This window comes from Syngnathus floridae, chromosome 11, assembly GCF_059516105.1.
Source record: "Syngnathus floridae isolate MCC-2025c chromosome 11, RoL_Sflo_1.0, whole genome shotgun sequence".
Classification (NCBI taxonomy): domain Eukaryota; kingdom Metazoa; phylum Chordata; class Actinopteri; order Syngnathiformes; family Syngnathidae; genus Syngnathus; species Syngnathus floridae.
This window is the reverse complement of record NC_142423.1, coordinates 11918685-11942405: the sequence shown is the minus strand read 5'-3', so window position 1 is coordinate 11942405 and position 23721 is coordinate 11918685. Positions and strand designations below refer to the sequence as shown.

General features: G+C 45.3%; 2 protein-coding genes across 5 annotated transcripts in view; one reads left to right on the top strand and one right to left on the bottom strand.

The window, feature by feature from the left end:
- zhx3a (zinc fingers and homeoboxes 3a) overlaps window positions 1-23721 on the top strand; it is a 39488-nt gene that overhangs the window by 13997 nt on the left and 1770 nt on the right. For 2 of the 4 annotated variants that reach the window (XM_088388945.1, XM_088388947.1), the window contains one exon: window positions 20629-23427. In XM_088388945.1, coding sequence (XP_088245071.1) covers window positions 20783-23427 — 2645 coding nt within the window. In that variant the 5' untranslated portion in view covers window positions 20629-20782. Of the gene's footprint in view, window positions 1-11035; window positions 11340-12019; window positions 12147-20628; window positions 23428-23721 lie in introns of those variants that run through there. The other 2 variants (XM_088388946.1, XM_088388949.1) reach the window with 2 other exon arrangements.
- sack1d (scaffolding CK1 anchoring protein D) lies at window positions 4277-8067 on the bottom strand. The gene is made up of 4 exons (XM_088388951.1): window positions 7476-8067; window positions 6143-6310; window positions 5906-6030; window positions 4277-5644 (listed from the first exon to the last, which is right to left on the bottom strand). Exons 1-4 carry the CDS (start codon window positions 7962-7964, stop codon window positions 4828-4830), a joined length of 1599 nt encoding a protein of 532 aa, XP_088245077.1. The 5' UTR covers window positions 7965-8067; the 3' UTR covers window positions 4277-4827.

Here is a 23721-nt window from a genome sequence, read left to right as displayed (position 1 = left end):
GACTGAATAAATAAAACATCCCCAGCAGTCTCACGTGATTTTGCCTTAAAGGCAGCGAGGCAGCACCCCACAAAAACAAGCAGTTGATGTTATATTGTTTTTTTCATTCTAACGTATATTTCATAATATTTGATGCCGAGGACAGAACACACTGCTTGTTTTTGGAATGTGCAAAGAGGGCCTTACCAAAATTCAAAGGTTTTTTTTTGTTCTCTCAAAGATTAGGAGACGAATGCAACAACTTGTTTCAGCTAAAAGACGAGCGTACTGTACTGTGCCGGGACACGACGTGCCGTGCGCAAGCGGCTCGCCACAAATGTCGATTGTGTGGGACTCAGGTGCTTCTGTGACTTGAGGCTTAGTCATCTCTTGCGGTTTCATCATCCAGCAACATCCCGCTCTCCAATAACCGCATTCCACGCTGGGTCAGCTGTTGGGAATAGGCATTCTATGCGATGGCCCCGCTTACGTCAGCTCGTGCCACTTGGACACGCAAGTGTTAAGACGCTACAGCTGCTTCTAATGGGCCCGTGCCATAAATCTCTGGAGAATGGCTGCTTTGAGAGGTGGGCGCTCGCTCAGGAGCAGCTGTACCCGGCTAAAAATAGTGCCAAGGCTGCTCCTGGCACACATTGAAGTAAGCATGCAGTTCTGCACACAAAGCTAATCAACAATAACTCCCACCTGCATTGGGCCTAGCATCATCGCGATTGCACAGGAAGCCGGGGCCTCGTGCGGCCGGAGCGTCAGCGTATGTCACCGTGACTCACCTTACCAAACGAGAGAATCGTGACCACAAAAATCAAACACTTTGCAAAACATTCCCACTCAGCACCACATACAACAAAGTGGTCAAAGTGACAACCACTAGTTAGCCTGTTAAATCAACCCCCCCAAAAAATACCACAAAAGTCACACACTAAGCTGTTTGTTTTATCAGTCATGTTCTGCAAGGGCTGTAAGTACAAACAGAAATTAGTCCGTAACATCCAGCACTGAAATGTTCAGACGAATGATAAAAATCCAAAAGAATCATTTCCAAGCACTTCACTTGGATTTGGGTACTCCTACCTAAGGAAATGTGATTGCTCAACATATTTGCTGGCAGTCTGTGGAAGTGCCAAATTAGGCCTCTGGGGGTCACTGTTGCTCACAAACTGACAAATGAAGTGCAAGTACTCAAGCTTCAAACTCATCAAGCATGGAAATGAAGAGGTCAGGATCAGGCAGGCTGTTTGTGTTACATTCTGACATGGAGTATTTGAAAAAAGAGCTAACTTAGCTTCCATTGTGGAGGTGAGAGGACAAGCAACTGCATGCAGGCAGTATCCACCCTGTGCAGACATTGAGGCAGCCTATAAATAAACATGAAAACGTACGTAAAGCCAATAATCAATCGTGTGACGAGAGCAGACTGTCTGCTTCATTCTGATCTATTTGCTCCTGTGGGACTTGAGGGGGGGGGGGGGATTTTGCCGCAATAGAAAACCATAAACACCGACAGGCCCTCATGGCTGCATTGTGCTCATAAATGTTTTATCATAGAAGCTTGCAAAAACTCAAATGTTGTCGAGATGCGCTGTCCAACACAGAAGTCCCTGTAGACTCTTAACTTGTACAGAGTGAATTTTATGAAACTGTAACATCCATTTATTATTATTATTATCTATTGCCAATACTCTCGATTTAGGCACAAAATTTGAATACTCTTAATTGCCAATAAAATAACGTTTCTTAAGCACTCCTGAAAGTATTCCATTGGTCGATTCTACCAGCTAATATCAGTCTCACAGTGGTGTGGGAAATCTCTTCTATTTCCTGTTTTTAGTTCCGTTTGTCTTTGCAATACTTATTTCCATTGATTTTTATGATTATCTCGATGCTTGGTGAATTTATTTAGTCTGAGAAAACTTCAATAGATAATAAAGATGAGTGATTTTTTTTTTATTCACTTAAAATGTGCATGAATAGAATCCAGAAGGTCATTTGAAATTTGCATAGCAGTGATTTGTGATTCTTAAGACAATCTGGATAACTGGATTAGAGCCCAACAAAACGTTATCATATGACACTTTTTGTCAGAAATGTTGACAGCTTTTACTTGGTTACCATTTGGAGTGGGGAAAAAAACTTTTGGTATACTTACCTGCACAATACTTGACTTACATCTTCAACAATTGGTTAATGTACTTTCGTGCTCATCTTTCCGACAGATTGGCAAGAAAAAAATCCCAAATTTTATATTATGAAAACGAGTGAAAATTGTCTTAATTTAATTCTTTCCCCAAATTTCAACACTGCAACAAAATCTGATGACGGTTTTTGATGTGCAAGAAAAGCGCGCACTCTAGCGGCCGAAAGGTGTAAGTGATGCTTTGTACAAGTAGGCCTTTTTTTAATGGCAGCCTCCCCCCACCCAAGAAAAAAATACATAATCTCGATATTGTGTTTTAATTGACACGTGAAGTGAAATATGCAAAGGCTCTGTGTTTACCTGTGAGCCTCAGCTAATAGGTGCACACTGTTGTGTTGTGGCTCCCCCGCTGCTCCCCTAATTACAGCCGGTGGTTGCTTTGCAGCAACCTAATAAAATCAAATACAGCGCTCTTCCATATTAGTCCCATTGTATGTACTTGCAGATCAGTCCCCTCTCAGCTCTGCCATTTTACATAATGAATGCCATGGCTTTTGATGTGTTTGCCCGGTAGGAGATGCACGCTCCGCAGGAGGAGCCAGCCGCCCGAGGCCCTGCTGTTCTTACCTTCTTCATTTAAAAAAACGGTTAAACGCAGTCTGCTGAATTAAATCGGAACGGGCGTAATGTGGCATTGTGCGAAACACTCTTTTGTTTTCTAATTCACTCCTTCTGGTTCATTGCAGTTAGTTGCCGTGATGCTTAATTATTTTGCACGTTCCAAAATCAAGGCTGAGTACCGGATAACATTTTTGTCGTTAAGCAGTCAACTGGCAATTAGTATCCGTGTCATAAACATGCACAGATTGAAAGACGTGTCAGATGGTTTGAGTCGGGGAGATGATAAAATGAATGAGCCTGGCTTGCTATTTTGGCCAAGCTATTCACATATGCGGGCGGGCCTTTGTTAAGGAAAACACTCAAGTGCACGAGTGGATCCAATAAATGATCTCAGGAGTGTACATCCAGCAACCGTGCACGTTACCAAAGCTCACTCTTGAATGTCATTCCACTCACAAGCTGCAGGTATATCTGAAAACGTTTGAATAGTTTATATATAGTATGAGTTTCTCTTTTGTTTTTTTGACCATTGCCTCTTTAGAGACTATGGAGCAGATCCAGGTCTGGAGTTGTTATCAGGCATTGGCACGTGTTCGAACCGGAGCTACTAATATGTGGTCCAATAAATTCTCGATGGAAAAAACTACCAGTTGGTGGTAGTTTTTTTTTTCTCCAATTATTTTTGGACCCAACCGCAGATAGATGTTATCAGACTTTAAAAATGAAACTTGACTTTTTTCGCCTTAAGGGAAATTATCAAATGAAGTGCAAATGTTCTTGTGCTAATTAAGACTTTGTTTTGGATCTGACTCTTGTGTTGCCAAAACTCCAACAGGCCTCCTCCTTTGCGGATTCATAAATGTGTATACATTGATACGGAATAGTCGCACCTCAGGCGCCGAAGCATTCGACACATCAAGCTCAGCGGGATGAAAACTGAGCACACTTCCCACTACAAGAGCCAAAACTCTGATGTGTTTTGATCCATCCCAGCGGGGCTTTGGGTGCACGATAGGAAGTTGAAAACACTCTTCGTGCCAGGCTCAGCAGCATTTACGTCCGTGCAAAGCCACTTTTTTTTTTTCTCGTTTTTGCTTTGCGATTCAGAAGGACGCTCAGTAGAGCATTGCTAATATGGCGCTCTAAACAAATTCCTACCCCCTGCTTCTCTTCTGTCAGGAAATATGCTGCTGGGAAAGCTGGTTCTTTGAAGAATCATTACAAGAATGATTTTTTTTTTTTTTGAAAGGGAAAGAAATGCAGTGTTTCAGTCCGATTAGGGTGTGTGAATAGTGCTTCTTGTCTATGCTCGTAATCAATGACAAAGCTTCTCCAAAGTGTCTCAGATGCCATCTTGACTAATTTGGTCGAGACACTGAAGTTAAAAAAAAGAAATAAATACATCACTAGTGCTTTTCTCTCTCGTGCTGGCACTTTGCTCCCTGGTGTGTTTTGAAGATGCTGAGGCATTGTTCATGACAACTTGTTTGGAACTGGACTTACAGTGAACACAATCAAGAAGCAAAGAAAAGACAATTTATTATTAGCGAGGCATAAGGAGCAAGTTTATTTCAAATCATATACCACAGCCATGTTTGATTTAAACAGCCACCTCAGTGCAAAGGCACTTCATTCATAAAATAACAAATACGCTCAAATTATTTCGGGTTGAGTCAAATAGATTTAAAAAATAGTAGCAAAAAAACTTTAAATGTAGCCCTGTCAACTGGCGCCATTTAATTGATTTTATTTTAAAACTAAAAGTTGGTCAAACTTTTTTGCCATTTTGTTAAATATAATTTTATATATCAAAAGTACTCAGGATCGGCGATTACTCAAAGCATGAGACTCGTACTGGTATCGCTCTGAAAAAAGTGCCATAGAACATCCGTAATTGTTTACATCTGGAAATTATTAATCCCAGTAACAGTAGTATTGCACAATTGCTACATTATTAGAGCAACTATTATTCCACGACTGTTACAGCCCAAGTTATAAAGACAGGATAAAAAAAAAATACAAGAGAAAGGCAACCATGTGAGGAGTAAAGTGTACAGTGTCCACATCTGTCATCATGTGACAGTGGCTGTATTTTCAGCAAGTCGTCGAGGGTCTGGTCCCGGCATGGCTTTGTCTAGCCGCCATCTACCCTGAGTCATCACGGCAATGTCTGCTAGCTCTTGCCGTTGGGCCAGCGTGGCCATCATGTGTTCCAGCTTGGAGCGGATGGCCGAGTAGTGGTGCTGGCGCTCTTTCGTCAGACTGCTGAGGCAGTCCTTCAGCGTGCCAGCTGGAGCTGCCTGGGTGGGGGTGCTCATACTAAGAGAGACGGTCTTGTTCTGGCTGAGCGCGGGCCGGGTGGGATCGGGCTGCCAGGTGAGCTGGAGGTCCGTCTGCGCTTCACCGTCCGCCACCGAAAAACTGGTCTGGGTGGCCACGTGGCAGGACACCACGGTCGGGCGGACAGGCTTGCTCGCTGCCGACTCCTCTGCCGGGGGATTCGGACCAGCGGCAAGGATTTCTTGATCCAAAAATTCGTCACCTATAGTTGACGTGTTTGAGGTGCTGCTGCCGTTTTGACCCACTTCCGGGATGGGACCCTCGTAGGGAAGCTCTAGGGATAGAGGGCTGATTTTCTGGCCCGGTGTGCTGGTCAGACACACTTGCTCTGAGGGCCTCTCCCTGCTTGGGAATGGAGAGGAGGTGAGCAGATGCTTGTTGGGAATGTGCTCGAGGATGGCACTGTTTCGTACGCTGGCGAGTCCTCGGGGATTCACGGGAAGAGACTGCGCATAAAGAATCCGGAACTCTTCATCAAACTTTTCTGTTATCTGACCAGAAAGCTCGATCAAGTTGCTGGAGTTCAGTTTGCCATCGGTCCAGTTGAACCTGCACACAAAAAGACTGATCAACATTCTCGACTAGGGCAGTATTTTATTATTTTCATTCTTCTTTCATAGTCTGCTCGGAGAAGGTTCGATTGGCTCTCGGTTTTATGCAACATATTTATTTTGTTACATCTTGACTAATGTAATAATTATCGGGTTATCGTTTCCTAAGTAACAACTCAATAATGGCTGGCCCAAAAAGATCATTTCGAAATGCTAAATAAACACATTTCTCATTTCTATGGAGTGAAAAGATAGATACCTGTATGAACCCGTAGCTGCACGGTTGCCATCAATCAGCATAAAGCGCTCATGAACTCTCCCGGTGATCCTTGTTCCTGATCTTGTATAATAAGTTGTGCCGGTTATGCTTCGCACTCTCATTTGCTTCAAGAATAAATTAAAAAAAAAGAGTTGGCAACAGTGAGTCGACCTAAAATCTTTAAGGATTATTTTAAAGATTGTGTGCCAGCAGATATTGACACTGCAGCGGTGATACCTGAAGGTCATCCAAGCTGACTCCAATGTTTGTGCACATCTTGAGGAAAGCGGGACAGCTTGACTGGTCCAGCAGAATGTAAACGGGGACTTTGCGGATGGAACACGCCTCTTGAAGATCTTTGAAGATATCCAGGTCTGTCAGGGAATCTGTAACTATGGCAATCACCTGCAGTGGAAAATTACAGGGAACATAATTTACTTTCAGGGCTGCGGCTGTGTTTTTTTGGATGCGGCACATGATTGTGTTTTCATTTGTATCAAATGCAAGGTCTTATTGGAAAAAAATCTCGGGATGTGTGTCAGACCCCCCCCCCATGCAATATGTGCGCCGATGTGTCGTCTTTCGACGGTCGTCTGTTACCATGGCAATCGGCAGCAACACTTGGTCAGCAAACAAATTATTCACCCCCCCTCTCTAGCAGGACAAGCACCATTTTTATAAGAGATTTGTTTTGCGCAGATCTTCCATATTCACCAAGAGGGGTGGAATTTCACAAGCCGTTGTTGTGTGTCGAGGATTAGACACGGATGTTAACGTAATCGCAGATTTAAGTCTTCAATCTGCTCATAGACACGTACAATCTGAATCTGCCTTATTTGAATGAAAATGCTTGGATTATTTTAGGGAGGGTGTGCCAAAATGTCTTCCCAATGACAATTATGCACGGTTACAGTCTTTTGTCACAGCAAAAAGACACTGGGCTCGGAGGGCCTGGCTACAATAAAAGACCTTGATAATTTCTCATTACCAGATTGATCTGGTTACTGCATTTTCCACAAATAAAACATAAATTTGGCTCCACAGAGGGAAGTACTGCTCTCTAATAGAAGAGCAACCAAACTCAGCCAAAGCGAGTTGAGACACATTCGCTGCAGTGTTTGCAAAGGCCCGAGGTCCCGCTGAAACCACACAACAATTTCTTCTTTGAACAGCAGACAGGCCTGACAGCTCAAATAAGGCACATGACACCACAATGAATATTCATTCGGCTTTTACCTTTGATTATCCCTGCTTTTGGTCATTTCATCATTAAAAAGCCAGATGACAGAAATCAGGATCAAACTAAATTCCGTGGGGACTATCCAACATGATTTTAGGATGACATTTTGTTATAGTTCTACTATTCCTGTAAAAGAAAAGGATTTGAAGTGGTAGTGGTCTACCTACAAGACAGCCAAAATCAAAGTATGTGTACTTAGTTACTTCTTCAAAGTACTATAAAACAGTGGTGTGTATACTATACTGTTTTGTACTTGTAAATGTTTCCAGTAAGAAGTGTTAGGTATGGTTTATGTAAGAGATGTTGCAGGCCTACAGGATTGGAGCGTACCTCTCTGGCACTGCTGATCATTTTCCTTGCAGCTTCTTTGCAAGCATAGATGCTGTCGCCATAACTCGGCTGAAAGTGAGCCACAGCCCTGGTGACTCCCCGATACGATCCCGCGGTGAAGGCGGGCCAGCCGATCTCCAGGGGCGGCGGCTCCACGTCCGACATCTCGGGGAAATAAGTGACCGACAAACAGTCGACCGAGCTGCTGAGAGTCTGCCCCTGCAGCGCCTGGTCCTCGCCGAGGACCGACACGCGCTGCGGGGCGACAGCGGCGTCCCCGACCCACTGGATCTCCTCATCCGACAGGAAGTTGGCGATGGATTCCTTCCTGAGAAAGCTCAGAAACTTTTCGACCCCCCCGGTCAGGAGTTCCTCCAAGGCGAGCCGGTGTCTCTCAATGTAGACCTCCTGCAGGCTACACTGCGCAGCCCCTGTGAAAGTTGACTTGACCCTTAAGAGCGAGTCGTCCAGGCACTGTGACAGAGCCATTGCTTCTTTCCCTACCTGAGCGCTAACCGTTCCTCGGGTGGAGGATGTTTGACCTACAGGTACACACTTTCGTATTTTGTGTTTTCCCCGAGTTCCTGTTTGTCCCGGCTCGCCATTGGTTGCCGGTGAACACTCGCAGGAGAATGGTGACTTTCGATTGGTCCCGCTGGACTGTCAATTTAATGTAAACACAATGTGATTGGTTGGTTTGGATGCAAACATGACTTGCTGTCGTTCACCCCCGCACGCAGCAGCGAGACCTCTCACTCTGGTGTTTTTTTGTTTTGTTTTGTTTTTTTAATCGCTTATTAAATCTTGCTTGATTCCGTCGTTGACAGCAACAACTTCTTGTGAAGGATTTTAGGTGGTACAAATAGTTTTGTTGAATTGATGTTGTCTAACACTGCCCTCGGTTTTTCTTATCCTGAAATCTTACCCATCGGTGTTACATCAGCGTTATGCTTATCACTATATTTCAGAAGGGATTGCATTCGGGATATTTTTTTTAAATTATACACTAAACTGTACATTATATGTTTAATAATTTTGCTGCTTTTCCCACCTATACCTTTTATTTTGCATTTTGCAGCTTGTCTATCTATGGAGCCACGTTATACTGCCTGCTGACTTTGACTGGAAAACTATTATACAGTACTATACAGTACCAGCGCGACTAGTACGCGCACTACCCAGTTAGCGTCAGGCCTCGCGCGACTCGCGTGACGTCAACTTTTTGTTACGCGTTGTAACTTGTAACTAGTAGCGCTGTATGGCTTGCAGCAGCGTGTCGTCGAGTAGACTCGTAGCTGCAAAGATGTCGCGGCATTTTAAATTACGTAATGAAATAAGAAAGAGGTATTGCCTTCTTAACATATTAATTTATATGAAAAAAACGTTTTAGACCAGGTTACTAAAAGACAAGCTACTATTAGGGGGCATTCTATTAACTGAGGAAATACGGTAAATTTAAGTGGAACTAATTTGTTACCTCTATTTACCTATCTACTAAACCTGTTGTATTTTTACACTTGTGTAGATAGCGAGTAGGCGGTGGAGCAACTGTTTATATAAAACTGAGTAATTGTAAATGTTTTTCATATTAAACTTAATTTGAGTCAGTCAAATGTTGTCTCTCAAGGGGGTGGGGGGTGACATATTTTTGCCTAGGGCCCCCTGGAGGTCTGAAGGCTCTGAGTATACAGCACAGTTAACTTTTGTAGCAAAACAGATATGTACAATGCTACATCATAATCGCAAAGAACCTTTTGAAACAAAGTTACAATACAGAAATGTGAATGTTTATTGCAAAAATACAACATCAGGGCCTTCTTTGGTGTTTATTTTGCATATGGTTATGTGTGAATATTTGGGTTGTCAAAGTTAAAGCGTTGACCTTAGAGATTATTTAGAATTACTGGGGGGAAAAAAACAACTGCTAACCTATAACCTATTGTTTATATGAGCAAGATATAAAAAAGATGCCTATAGAGCTGTCCACTTTGATCGTTTTGTGCAACTCTTGTATCTTACGGAGAATTGTATTCAAAGATCAAGTAAAGCTGTTCGAACAGTCTTTGAATCCAAATATACTTATTATTTGGTGGTGGAAAATATGATTTATTATATTATAGCATCTTTCCAGTGAGAACTTAATTTCTGGAACAAAAATGTGAGAATCCTGCCAATAAAAGCAGCTGCTATATCATGAAACTTGCAGCAAGTTTCTGTTCACACCACACCCACATTTTTTGTGTTTATGCAGCGGTTTAGCAATTGATAATCTTGTTGTTCCTGAATGTTATTTTAAGGCAACGTCTTGAACTCATTCCTGGTCAAACTGGTAAGACAAAACTATTATGGCAAAATAAATTTCTAGTATGTTTTAAAAAAATGGTGTCACATTACACTATGAATCCTGCACAGTTCAGTGGATTCTTCCTGATCTCAATCTAATGTTTACAATATTTATATTATTTCATTAACAATCTTATGACTTGCTGGGAAAAAAAAAACTCGCAAGAATGGGGAAAACGTGCAAACGCCTGACAAAAACGACCAGGTCGAGATTCTACCGCACTGTCCGTTTCTAAATTATTAATCGTACAGTATAATTTATAATGTAACAATTTTTGACTGTTGGGAGCTGCTCCTGTTGAACTGACATGTCAAGAGCTGCAGAAAAGGCACGCAGGCTCCAGTGCTCGTGAATACATCACAGCAGCTCCGAGGAATCCCATCATGCCATACATATGGGATGACAGTATTTGCCTTCCAGTTTCAGTCGTGCTTGCCCTCCTTATGGTCGTAGTTGACCTTGTGACAATCATCCAAACGTCGTAGAAGAGGGCATGAGCTGAGATTCAAACCCGGGACCCCTTGATTGTGAGGCAGAGGATTAGCCCACCGAGCTGCCTTCCTGTTATTCTAACATTGTTGCAGAAAAACGCCAGTATTTTGTCAACATGGAGTGTTTGGACTTTCAAAAGTAATAAATCATCCACCCGCACAAGACGTTTATTGAGCTCGAATCCGTTGAGAAACAGCAATGCTGTCACATGCACTTCGATGTTTTAGTAACTGACATTTTGACCTGGAATTACATGACTGTCCAATCCACACAAATAGAAATAGAAGAAACCGAGAAAGTACGAACCCAACAGGATTCCAATCCATGTACGGATTTTTGATGACCAAGTATCCAGGCAACAGATATTTGTTTTGGATTACAGTATAAAATATGTTTAAGCCTCAGTCCATATAATTCTGGATTTCGAGGTTGGGTGCTGGAGTGTGACTCCACGGGGAGTCACGCAACTAACCCAGGGTCTATATAATATCCTATTGCTGGTTGAACCACTTCCGGAGATATTAAGTCTGTTTTCATTCATCTCAGTTGTATTTGGCTGCGTTCTCGCCACACTGGTGCCTCGATTCTCGTGTGCCATCCTGTGTCTCAGGGGTGGTGACGTTGCACAGAACCAGTCTATACATCCCCCCCCGCCCCCTCCTTTTTTTTATTACACACGCTCATCTATCCCCGCCCCTCTCCAAAATTTGAGATGAAAGGGCTTCTGGATTTTGGATGACGCTCCCAATCACGTGCTCCTAGGAAATACACTGGCTATATTTTTTGGAGCTGCCTCGTCCTGCATCGCCGACCATAGTTGTTTTGCAGCGGGCCGGGCAGCTCCTGTCATGTAATGTACCTTGCCGTGGTCACTGACGGGTTCACGCTAGTTCGCCGGGTTCACTTGAGGAGAGCCCCCACCCCCTGCTCGCCTCTTCTCCTCCTCAAAGCGCGGCGATCGGAGCTAATCCAATATTATTCATTTATATATTCATGTCGGATTCCATTTTGCCGTGCCGACTGTTGAGGTAAGGACACATCTACTCTTTCTGGGACGGAGCAGTGCGAGCTGCGAACTTGTTTACCGAAATGACGTCTCGTTCTTGAATTGTGGATGTTGATCCGCTGCTGTAGTTTATATGAAGTCGCCTATGTATAAAATGGCGACACTAGGTGGAGGGGGTGGAGGATTTTTGGGGGGAAGAGGGGTTGACTGTTCCTTAGCTTTATGTAGAGTGCCAGCTGACCGTTGGCAAGTGTCTCGGGAGGTCGTGTGAGGCTATCTGAGCCTTGTGAATGGACTTGAAATGGCTTTACGCGTCACTTTGTCACACTTGGAGCCCGCCGAGCTCCTCTGCGTGTGCGCTCCAGCTCGCTAGCTATAGCCTCCAATGTGGCGGATCTGATTATTGGTTGTTTTTTTTAATATTGCACAACGCGCCGCGTTTCCTCTCTTGAGCGGTATGAGTTGGGAGAGACTTCCAACCCAGCAACACCCGCGACGTAGCACTCACGCAAAACTGGAGGCTCACGCATAACATAAGACGGCCGGATCGCACACGCACGCACAAGTGTCACAAATCTACACTCTTCATGCACGTCCTGCTATAGTAGGCCCAAATGCACAGGACTCTTTCTTTCATTTCCTCCTCTTCCTCCCACCAACATGTGCTTCTGCCCTCCTCACACACCCACTCAGTCGCGCGCGCGCGCACGCACACACACATCGACACAAGTCCTCAAGGCTCGCTCATTGCTACATATTTTTCCGGAGTTTGGATTGCCACTGGGGTTTTTGGATGTATCACTTCCTGCGAGGAACATATTTTATACGTGTACGTAAGTACTAAGATAGCTTTAGGAGGCATGTGGCTGTGTTGGGACTCCAGTATCCACTATGTTGTGGCCCGCAATGTATCCCAGAATGCATCTTGAAAAGTAGTAAGCAACTATAATCACTAGATAATCAAATGTACTGTACTGAATTCAACGATGAGATGCAACAAAACAGAAAAATGACTTTCTGTTTTGGGGGATTTGTTGGTTGGCATGTTGTAGATTTAATATAGGTATAGCAAGCCAACACAAATAGACAGAAAGGGCTCTGGCAGAGCAACACTGTTCTCTTACGCAATCCTGGCACATTTTGGTGACAAAGAGTAGACGAGACTGGTCTAAGTTGTGGCGCAGGTGTTGTCATGTGATTTCGGTGAGTTTGAGTCAGGTACAAGAAGGCGGATTTTGTGTGGTGGATGTGATCGTATTTCATTCATAAATATGACATCGGCGTGCATCGAGCCCTCCGAATTATTGTCGAAATCAATTCGTTGAATGCATAATTAAAAGCAACCTCGTACTGCGGCACAACTGACGCATGTGTGTGTCGGGGGGGCGTGATCAAGGTTTGTGAGGAATGACTGAATCATTTATTTATAATCACAATATAAGAATTTTTCAGGGGAATTTGTCAGTAAACTATGTAGTGAATCCTCATGTAGAGCTCTGGGAGTAGGGATAGAGTGAACATGTGTCCCCAAAGTGCCTTTAGGGGAGGGACCTCTCCTTACCGACTGTTTGTTGCCACTATGGACAGCATTGTGGCTTCCACGAGGCCAGATGAATCGTGGCAGCCTGGTCGGCTCAACAGGCGTGATTCACTGGCAACTTTTGGCAATGGGCTTTAATGATTTCACCATGTGACGGCGTTACATGTAATGTAGGTCAAGGAAAGGACTGAGGTTTTTCCGCAGGGCCGTTCCAGAACAAGTGTGGAAGTCTGCTCCCCTGCGGACATGCTTCATACTTGATTCGTGGGCGTGTGTGCGCTTGACCAGTAAGACGCGGTTGGCCCGGCCAGTTCTGTATGCGTGGAGGTTTTTCACTCCAGCCGGATGTAGACTGGGAACGGGCTGCCTTGTTTCGGAACTCTACTCTAATGAGGCCAGCCAGTCTCCCTTTCATCCAGTCAGAAATAGGACTGCGCTGTGGTCCGCTTTTGTCCCTCAATCGGCAACCGACTGTGAGTAGCTGTGATTTAAGTAACAGTCTTAGCTGCAGAGAGGGAGAGATTTCAGAAAAATAAAGTCAAATGTGAAAATAGCATTTGAGACAAATGATAGGTGAAGTGGCTAACGCCGAGGCAGCGTTAACTTAACGCAGCTCATTTTCAGGTATACGTTTGGTCTGTTATGGTTGATGACTTTTAGCTGTGGGCTAAAATAAGATAAGAAAAAAAATGCCACTTTGTGTGTAGTGAATAAATATAAATATGAGCCTCGCATTTTGAATTGAAAGTAGAAAAAAAATATATAAATAAATACAACAAAAAAGTACAGTTAAAAAATTAAAGGTAACATATACTTTGGGAATAGGAGAATATTTACTGGAATTCTGAGCTTTTGAACCCTTTGAAATATAAATCGGTCTCAAAATGATAATCACAAAAATGTTTATTGATCAATTAGTCAATTAATTTTTGTAACTATCATCTCCATAATGCCCCTTTTTCATTTTGGTTTGTTGTTTTGTGCTTCGCTAGTCTCCTGTTGAGTAAAAATGGTCTCCTTCAGAAAGACCCCCGTTCTCCTCATTGTTACTGTCGCATCTTGTGCCGACCGAAGCGTGCTTTTGGCACTTTGCCGCAACTGCTGTGGCGCTATTCCGAAGTGTAAGAGCAACCACTAAAATGGAGGGAGAGTGTGAAGGGGCCATCGTAACTATCTGCCATCACTTTTACTTGTTCTGTGATGGCTTCACAACTCTCTCCATCGAAAGACTTTTTCTTCTCAGAGTGCTCACATACCGTGGAATGGCGGAGACGCAGCGAAGGCACATCACGCCTCTGTCTACCTGCAAAATTGCACTTTTTGTGGTGCTCTGCCAAATTGTGCTGGAGTGTGTGTGTGTGTGAGAGACTCCCACAGCTCAAAATGAAACCTCTGCCAAGGGAGGTCATATGGCAGATCTAGCGTACTTGGAATGTTCAATATTCCCCAAGTTCTAAGAAGAGAATCAACTGTCTTAATACCAAACCAATCAAAGGTCCTGCTGTTTTTCATGCAAACCACAACGCTGGGTTCGGTTATTTCGCAACCACGCAGGTGCAATTTAGTCAAGGCTTTCAGCTTTTATTTAGTGCCGCCTTTGTCGCCCGTCTCTGCTATATCGAATCTCGGGTCTCACTAAAACAGCGTGTTTGCACAGTTCCAAGCAAAAGAAACACTTGTGCTCTTGGGGGGGGGGTGGGGGGGTTTTAAGAACCCCTGCCACTTTCTCTGTCCCATGCATGAGCTGGCAGTCGCCAGGCTTGGAGGTGGTTGCGATGTCCGCCATTTTAGGATGGACTGTACAATGTGTGGTACGCCGCCATCTTTCTTCTTTTTCTTCTTCACTTGCAAAATGAATGCCTGTAGTCTTGGCTATAGAACTGAAGAAGTTATTCATGAAAAGTGATGTAAAAGGATGCATGACTCAGACTTTTTTTTTTTTTTTTTTCCCTCGGCGCGCCATGGTTTATTTGTCCGTCGTTCATCTGGGCTGCAGATAGAAGGCTCTGTAAAACAATGTACTCTGTGCCCTCACACGTAACAGCAAACATATGCGTGGAGACACTAAGGATGTCACCACTACGTCTGATTGAGAAATATGGCGACGGGCGTCATTTGAAGCACGCTCACTTGTGCTATTTCCTTAACTAAGCCCGCCGCCGATAACCATTGGAGGAGCGGAGAGGCGGCTTTGGGTTGCCAAGGAAGAAAATGGCTCAGACCTCACCCGAAGTTGTCTGAAAAGGGGCGCGGACGCTGAATGGACTTTTCAACCAAGTGGCTCACAGGCTCGTGTGGATTAAAGTTTGTCCTGCGCCAGATGCAGTCCGAGGAATTTGGTGTGTATGAGTCTTGAGGTTGGTGGGCGTGTGCGAGTGTCTCGGCACTGAGTGTGTGTGAGTGTGTGTGGCATAGTGGGCAAGGGGAGGAGAAGGGTTGCCATGGCGATGTTAACACATGAGTGGCACGACCGACCGGTCTCCCAGTGGACGGGGCTACAGTCATGGAGGTAAAGGGGGGGGGGGCTCTGTGTGTGTGTATGTGTGTGTGTGAAAGAGAGAGAAAAGGGAGGAAGAAGAAAGCGAGATGGCTGACAACACCTGCGTCGCAGACGTTCAGACACAAACACTCAAATACGTCGGACACAGACATAAAAAAAGGAGGGCGCGGCCGAGAAGAAGACACTTGGAGGTCACGTTTTGTCTTGAGCTGGACAGCTAGTGCGGCGGCCGCTCTATTAACGCTGTGCTAATCACCCTGACATCTCCCACTTGTGCTTCAACACACGTATCACTCCAGCCACACACTTATTCATGCTGCAGCGGCGTACAGTGGCACACATGATGGCAAAGCTGTCCACTCTGCTTCCTATGTTATTCCCAGAATGCATCACGGTGGACAAACGCCAACCGTCCGCCGTGAGACGGCTTAAAAGCCCAAAGTGCCGGATCACAAGTGAGCCGACATTGTTCCCAATCTTTACAAGACAGTGATATTCTGTCTCTGCTTTATCTCAGTCTTATATTTAGGTGTCCAGCTGATCTCCTCACATGACATCCAAGTCTGTATTGGACACCAGGCAGAAGATGTTCCCTCTGGACACATTTTGTGATCTTTCAAATTGATCTGTCAGGGCTCTTCCCATTTTGCCCCATTTAGACACCGTTTAAAAAAAAAATCAAAAATACAATGCAGGCGTGGATCACTGTCAAGGCAAATGAACCAGAAAGCAAATGTTTTGAGAGCGAGCGATTGTTTTCTCTCCTTTTTTCCTTTTGTGGCAAACTCCGTCGCGTCAAGAGACTCCTTGCCAGTGATTTGGTTCAAAGAGAAAGATTTGAGAGCGTCACAGGCGCTAAATGTTGCGGAGGTGAGGAGGGAGTGTGTGAGAGTGTGTAGACGTCCAACTAGGAGGTGTCAGCAGGGAGGAATATTGAAAGAGCGCCGGCTGTCATCATCATCACTCATCCTCTCGCTTTACTCCCAGATGTCTGAGTTTTGTCTTCCTTTGTCCTGCTTCGTCTTCCTCCCGCCGCCGCCGCTCGCCTGTCACATGAAGGCACAAACACAAATCTCTGTTTGCTCGTGTCAACTGTAGCTGACCCAACAATCTGGGAGTGTCTGCATCAGTGGGCTGTTTTGAATTAAATTTTAATGTCTAGCAACCACTTTGCAGCCTCGCCTCCCTTTCCGGTGGCAGCGCGCCGTCGATTTTTCATGTTGTAATATTCTAATTGCTGCAGCAGTTTATGAAGTGATGAAAGGGCACCCGTGCTGCTTGCGGAGGTAGAAGCACTCGGCCGTATAAAAGTGCAGATTCTAATCAGACATTAATGACATGTAAATATAATAGTGGATCGTGGAAAGGACGATATAAAAGCAGGCCGTCCTTCAAATCATAATGCTGCCGTTAAATCACATTAAAGGTAAAAAAAAAAATGCACCAGAATGGAATCTAATCCCATTTGGTTGTTTTGCATGTGGGTAACAGTTAAGCAACAAGGCTCTCTGTGAGCGTGGGTGCCCAGGAGAAAAAGTTTGCACCAGCGTGGCCATGTGACACCATGCGGGGGACAACGCCACTCCAAGCTTTGTCCACTTGCCACCGAAACACAAATCCTGCCTTTTCACGGGCACCATTGAATGGCCCGCTGTTTTGGGAAGCCCTTGTTTTGTGTCTCAAGTCACGCTTTCCCAGATAAAGTAGGCCCTTCTTTTGGATAGGTGACTCGATTCTTTATGCAAACCGTCGGCTCGTCTCGGGTTCTCCCCGTGAGGGGCTGGGCGGTTTTAATACAGAGCGTACTCGACCCCCTCGATGACTGTTGCCTCCTTTTAACGCAGCTGCTCTTGCATTGTTACAAAATGACCTTCTCGATCCATTCATCCATCCGTGCATTTGCTCTAGCAGCGTTTCACGGCTTCTTTTTTTTTGTACTACAATCACAGTCACTGATTCGTATTTATCAAACTTCTGGCCATTCGAAAAAAAGAGTGACAGAGCTCCAGACATCATTGTAATCAAATAATGCTCTCACAGTGAAGATATAAAAGTTGCCCGAAAGACACCAAAATAAACAGTGACGCACTTTTAATGTGAACCCCGAGTCTGTTTTCGATCAAAAAGATGGCCGTGGCGTGGATTAGTTTAATCACAACAGCACAGCTACTCAGCATCAAAGTCTTTCAATATACATTCATTGAAAATTCGCTCGCCTTGTTTTTTTCCATACAAACACTTACTGTGATTATGTTTGGACAACTGCGCCAACGTAGTTTTCTGATCCCCTACGGTGCGTCACAAACCTTGAGACCATTGTTTCTCAGGCTTCTAAATGACCTACCAAAACATAACAGTGCCGTGGTGTTTTCTGTTGACAACCAAATTGGACCTCAGTGACGCCTGTTCAGTGACGCAGAAACCGACAACAAATTGAAACTCCGCATAAACGGGAAATTCTAACCCAGAGTTTATTGATTAGAATCTGAAAGAATCTGCTAGCCACAGTAAATGTGCTCAATGTTACTTTGTGTCAACACTCCAAAGCCATGGCCGCATCTTTCATACAGATGTTTGAAATGTGCATGCCTCCATTCTACTGCTGCGTGAACACACTTGTAAATCTTTTGTTGAGTGAACAAACACTGTGTCCTTAGCGGGGGTTAATTGAGTGTTCCATCAGAGGGTATCATGACCTGTCTGGCACCAGAACATACAGCACATGCCTGCGTCTGGATGCAGTGAACCGGGATTACTGCATAAGATGCCGGTGACCTACTTTTTTATACTGTTTTGTTTTGTTTCAATCTTTTTTTTTTTAATTCCCCGTCCAAAAGCAGCAGCTGTCAGTCGTAAAAATAAAATAAAAAATGTAAAAATAAAAAAAAGAATAGTCACAAGGAGCTATTTGGCGTCATTGAGTTCTGTTGGGCAGTCATTTGAGGGTTTTAATTCCGGATCATTTTTAATTTACCAGCCACTGTAAAAGAAAAGTCTGCGGAACGCTTTTTCAAATTGCGAAATATGTAACCATATAACCGACATAATAAGTGCTAAGCGCTAACTAAATCGGATTTTAGCAATTTGCTGTATGGAAGTTGAATCTGTTTCTCTCAGTCACGATCAACTCGCGCAATGAGTTTGAACCGACAGGAGCGAGCGAGCGAGCGCAAGTCGCTCTCCCCATCTCGCCACACGTCAACAATTCTCCAGTCCCAGAAAAGGAGACAAGAGAAATATGATCGGAGGTTCTGTGTGTGTCACAAGTTCATTCAGGGGCCAGAGCGTTTACTCTTGTTTTGCTTTTTTTTTTTTTCACGCCTTTTACTTTCCGTTCCTACATGGCGATTAAAGCCAGCTGTATCTCCGAAGTGACACTAACCAGGAGAGTAGCCCTCGGTTTTTCTTCTTTTTCTTCTACAATTTGGAAAATTATGACTTGATGAGAGGTATCTTTTTTATCTTATAATACAGTAACAAAAGGAGAGAGGAATTCATAGTGTTTTAAGAAGGGCTTTGCAAATGGTTTTGTGCAAAGTGTGTGTGCGCTTTGGTTGTACGCACGCTTTTTTAGCAAAAGCGCAACACGATCATTTGATCCAGCAGAATTATTCAGAAATGTATTTATAACACGCACACACAAAAACACAGCATTAAGTACACTTGCGCAATCACAAAACCTAGTACACGAGCTGTATTTCTAAACTTTTTTTGCCATTTCAAAATTAGTAAATGCATGTTCGCTCTCGTATTTTCCGATTTGTCAAGCCAAATGTAAATTCAAACAATAAAAGTTTATTATGGGCAGTTGTACACCACTGCAAACTAAAATCACAGCCATAAAGGAGAATTAAATGTTTAAAAAAAACAAAGCATGAATAGAAAGAATATCATATAATATCCAGATGGTGCTGATGTAAATGGAACGAAGTGTCGAGTGTATATTGCGTAAATAGTCTTTTCTTTTAGGATGACACCCATTCGATATACATATTATCATACATATTATATTGTGTGTGTGTGTTTATTTATTTTATTTATTTTTATTTTATTTTTTAAATTTATTTTATTTTTTTCCCATGTCACAAGAATGTGGAAGCAGTTAACTAAATAATCTTTCAGATGACACCCAGTCGAATGCTGGAATTTTTAAATTGTAGTTTAATTATTCTCTGTGTGTGTGTATACAGGTTTCGAAATATCCGGTATATCTTTTTCAGTGCCAACTTCCCTCTTAAAAATGAAATGAAAAGTCATGGCTTCCAGAGACAAAGCCAGCGTGCATATTTTTGTATATTTTTGCCTGCAGACAATGTAAAACAGCTGGAAAGGTGGGATACACATCCCACGATCAATCAAGAGAGTGGGGAAAATACACCCCACTCAATAGGTTGAAAATCCCTGAGGAAGTGTGCGGCTAATATTTATTCACTGATAATAACTCCTTGCTTGTGGGAACCAGGTGGCGTCTGGCAACAAATATCCTCCCGCAAATCACATTGCTCGCTATGCACCTTGGCTATAGTCGGCGTGCGAGCCTACAGTTTAATTACTCTTTTCTTTGTTTCTATTATGAAGCGCTGCTAAAAATAATTCCGTGGACACATGCCATTAATGATTAGCTAGAGTTAAACCTTAGGCAGCAGTCAAGGAAAACAACAAATATGGCAAGCATGAGACATTGTCACGATGTTGATTTGCATGGTGTTTTTTTTTTTTAATTGATGAAAAGTGACAGCAAGACAGTATTTTGAAAATCGAAATAAATCAACAGAACACTGACAGGTGGTAATGATCCTCGTTGTGCATGTGTGTGTCTTGCTCTCACACCTTCTTTTTTAATTGTTGTTTTTGTATCGTCACATGCATTTCAAAAACACTTTTTTAAAGACAAGTCTGACACGAGGCTATTTCGAATCATCAATAAGTGCTTTGATGCTATCAATAGCTTTTCAAACCGGGAACTATAAAATATATCTGCTTTACTACGTCGACCTGTGGTTGCAAATTGTGCTCGTGTAAGCCGGTTTTATTTGGAGCAAAAATAAAAAAGCTCTGCAAGTGTGTTACTCGAGTGGTGCAATTGTGGAGCAACACCACCTACATTCACACTGTATTTCCACCTACACTTATTACACTTCATGTTAGCTTCCACACATCCATTGTTTGCACACCACGTCCTTAGACTCGGTCACCCACTTTGTCTTTTTGCACAATTAGCACAAGTCTGACTGGTGGGCTCATGCGATTTGTCTGTTTTGCCCCTCACAGGTTCCCAGGGAGCTTTTAAAGTTGGACAAGGGTCCCGCGGCAGCTGAAAGCATGAAGCAACACTGTGGCTGATCCATGACACGAAACTCCGCCCGCCCTCTGCATCCGACCGGACAATCAATCACTCACTTTCCCATCTCCACAAAGCTACGCCATGGCCAGCAAGAGGAAATCCACCGTACCCTGCATGATACCATCCAAATCCAAACATGTGCGCGAGGAAATTTTCCTGGGCTCGCTGCCAGAACTCCTACCCACGATCCCGGAAGACGGCATCCTCAGCATCTCCGGAGAAGAGTCTGGCCACGTCTCTCACAACTCATCCAAATCCGGATGCAGCAGCGAGGTGCAGAAAGGAGGCACGTACGCCTGTCCCCCGTGCTCTTTCGAGTCCAGAGATTTGAACTACTTTTTGGATCACATGCACAACTACCACCTGGACTTTCGGGCCCAGCCCACTTTCTACTGCCTGAACTGCGCCGTCTCGGTCGTTCGCTTCGAGGCTCTGGCTCTGCATAACGCCAACACTCATCCGAAGATCATGGAGGGCTCGACGACCGCCTCGCTGAGCGTCAACAAGAGGGACGGCCTCACCACAGTGGAGCAAAGCCTCTTCACCGACAACGGCGACCACTACCGGGAATCCGGGATCTCCCTCAGCAAAACCCCCATTGCCAAGATGACGAGAGCCAAGGGAGAGCACAAAAAGATTGTAGTATCTCACACCGTGGAAGTATTGAAGAAAGTCAGTGGGACCGATGCAGAGCCCAGCATGCTGACAAATGTGCCTGAACTCCAAAACGGGGCTCTCAGTCTTTCTGGCGCCCAAGCTATGCCGAGGACAGCCGTCGGTCACGTGACCGCGACGACGGTGTCCAACCAAGTCTTTCACCAGCACATTCCCTCCCTGTACTCCCCGCCTTGCTCGGATTCCAATAAAGACCTTCCAAAGGTGATGATCCCCCTCAGCAGCATCCCCACCTACGATGCCGCCATGGACACCAGCAGCTTTCTAAAGACATCCTTTGGCAAGTTCCCTTACCCGACCAAAGCTGAGCTCTGCTACCTGACGGTGGTGTCGGAGTTCCCCGAAGAGCAAATCAAACTGTGGTTCACCGCCCAAAGACTCAAGCAGGGCATAAGCTGGTCTCCGGAGGAAATAGAAGAGGCCAGGAGGAAGATGTTCAACACGGTGTTCCAGGGCAGAGCACCCCAAAAGCAAGCTGCCACACAGCGTCATGTCAATCACATTGTCACTCACCACACCGTAACGGCCCCTTCGGGTTCCAGAGGACCAAACTTCACCATGGCTGAAGTCCCCTATGGCGGAGTGAGAGCCAGGCCCATTGGAGCCATCGCCAAGCAGGCCAGCATGTCGAGCAACCCCCAGGTGACGAGGCTCTCCTACTCCACTCCGCTTCTCGCTCAGAAGGTTCCGTCCCTGGTCAGGACGATGCCCAGGACTATTCAGCAAGCCGGCGAGCCGGAGAAGAGCGGCCACGGGGCGGAGGCGGCGTGTCGCAGCAGCAGTAGCAGCAGCACTTGCAGCAGTAGCAGCAGCAGCATGGCCGGCTATTCCAGCGGCGCTCCGAGTGCTGAGAATGCTTCCTGGAAAAACGGGAACAACAGCAGCAGCCCCGCCGACGGCATCCCCAGCTTCGCTGCCTGCTCCTCCAAAGTTAGCAATAACGATTTGCACTATGTTGCCACTACCCCCAACGACAAGACACGCAACAGTTTAGCACCGGAAGGCTTCAACAGTCACGGCGCCGTGGAAAACACCAGCAACACCAATCACAACAATCATAACAGCGCCGCCGCCATGGGTCCTCAAGAGCTGGCCGACACCTCGAGGAAGGACGAGCAGCGGCGCATCAATCAGAGCAGCGACAGCAGTATTAGCAACGAGCAGCCCGCCGCCAAAGATGGCGCTCCCCACCTGAATCACGCCAGCACTTCCCCGACTCAAAGCACCACCAGCACCGCCGTCATCACGCAAAGCAGCTCGGCCGCCGCGGACGACGGCAAACGCGGCAGGGAGTTAAGCATCAAAGGCATGTCAATCTTGCAGCAACTCATCAAGGACGACGACCATTTTACCGGAAACAGAAGTCGCTCGGAGCAAAAAATTGAACCCATCAAAATCAACTTCAAGAGGCTGAAAATGAACGAAAGCGAGAGCGCCTCCGAGACCGCGCATCAAGAACACAGGTCGGAGATCGCCGAAGGGTCCTTCTCACCCCCCTGGGCCAACAAGAACGCCCAGCAGCTGCGCATCCTCCGCCAGGCTTTCTCCAGCGCACGCTGGCCCAACAGTCAGCAGTACGAGGAGCTGAGCGTACGGACGGGCCTTCCCAAGTCCGAGGTGGTGCGCTGGTTCAGCGACAGCCGCTACAGTCACAAGAACGGGCAGCTCAAGTGGCTGGAGAGCTATCTGCAGCCGGCTGTAGATGCGGAGGAGGCCGGCGGCAGGGGAGACCTCCAAGCCACGCTGCAGATGAAGCAGCAGACGGCTGCCAAACAGAAACATCTTGACGTGAACAAAGCCATCCAAGGAGAAGGCGAAATAAACACTGACCAGCGGCTTCGATGGCAGGATTTCAACTCGCCGCTGCACGCGCTGATGGCGGCCGAGGGAAGCGGCGAGCTCATCAGAGCTGAGACGTCCGCACAGCCGGGAGTCTTGAAGGACGCCTGGCCGGAAAGAGACCGTCAGCAGCAGCAGCAGCAACAGCAGCAGCAGCAGCTAACTGCCACTCAGCCAATTATTGAACAACCCAATGATGCCAATCAGACCAGGTCAGTCCAACAAAATGCAAAATACAAAATTATATAAATTACTCATTGACAACATCCATCCATCCATCCATCCATCCATCCATCCATCCATCCATCCATCCATCCATCCATCCATCCATCCATCCATCCATCCATCCATCCATCCATCCATCCATCCATCCATCCATCCATCCATCCATCCATCCATCCATCCATCCATCCATCCATCCATCCATCCATCCATCCATCCATCCATCCATCCATCCATCCATCCATCCATCCATCCATCCTATAGATAGAGCAATAACACACCTT

What these genes read in the sequence shown, in the direction of transcription:
- sack1d (XM_088388951.1), bottom strand. Translation starts at nt 7,964, where the DNA reads ATGGCTCTGTCACAGTGCCTGGACGACTCGCTCTTAAGGGTCAAGTCA. An exon ending in TGATCAGCAGTGCCAGAGAG is followed by an intron (nt 6,311 to 7,475) that starts GTACGCTCCAAT and finishes TTTCCACTGCAG; the next exon opens with GTGATTGCCATAGTTACAGA. An exon ending in GCAGCTACGGGTTCATACAG is followed by an intron (nt 5,645 to 5,905) that starts GTATCTATCTTT and finishes TTTTGTGTGCAG; the next exon opens with GTTCAACTGGACCGATGGCA.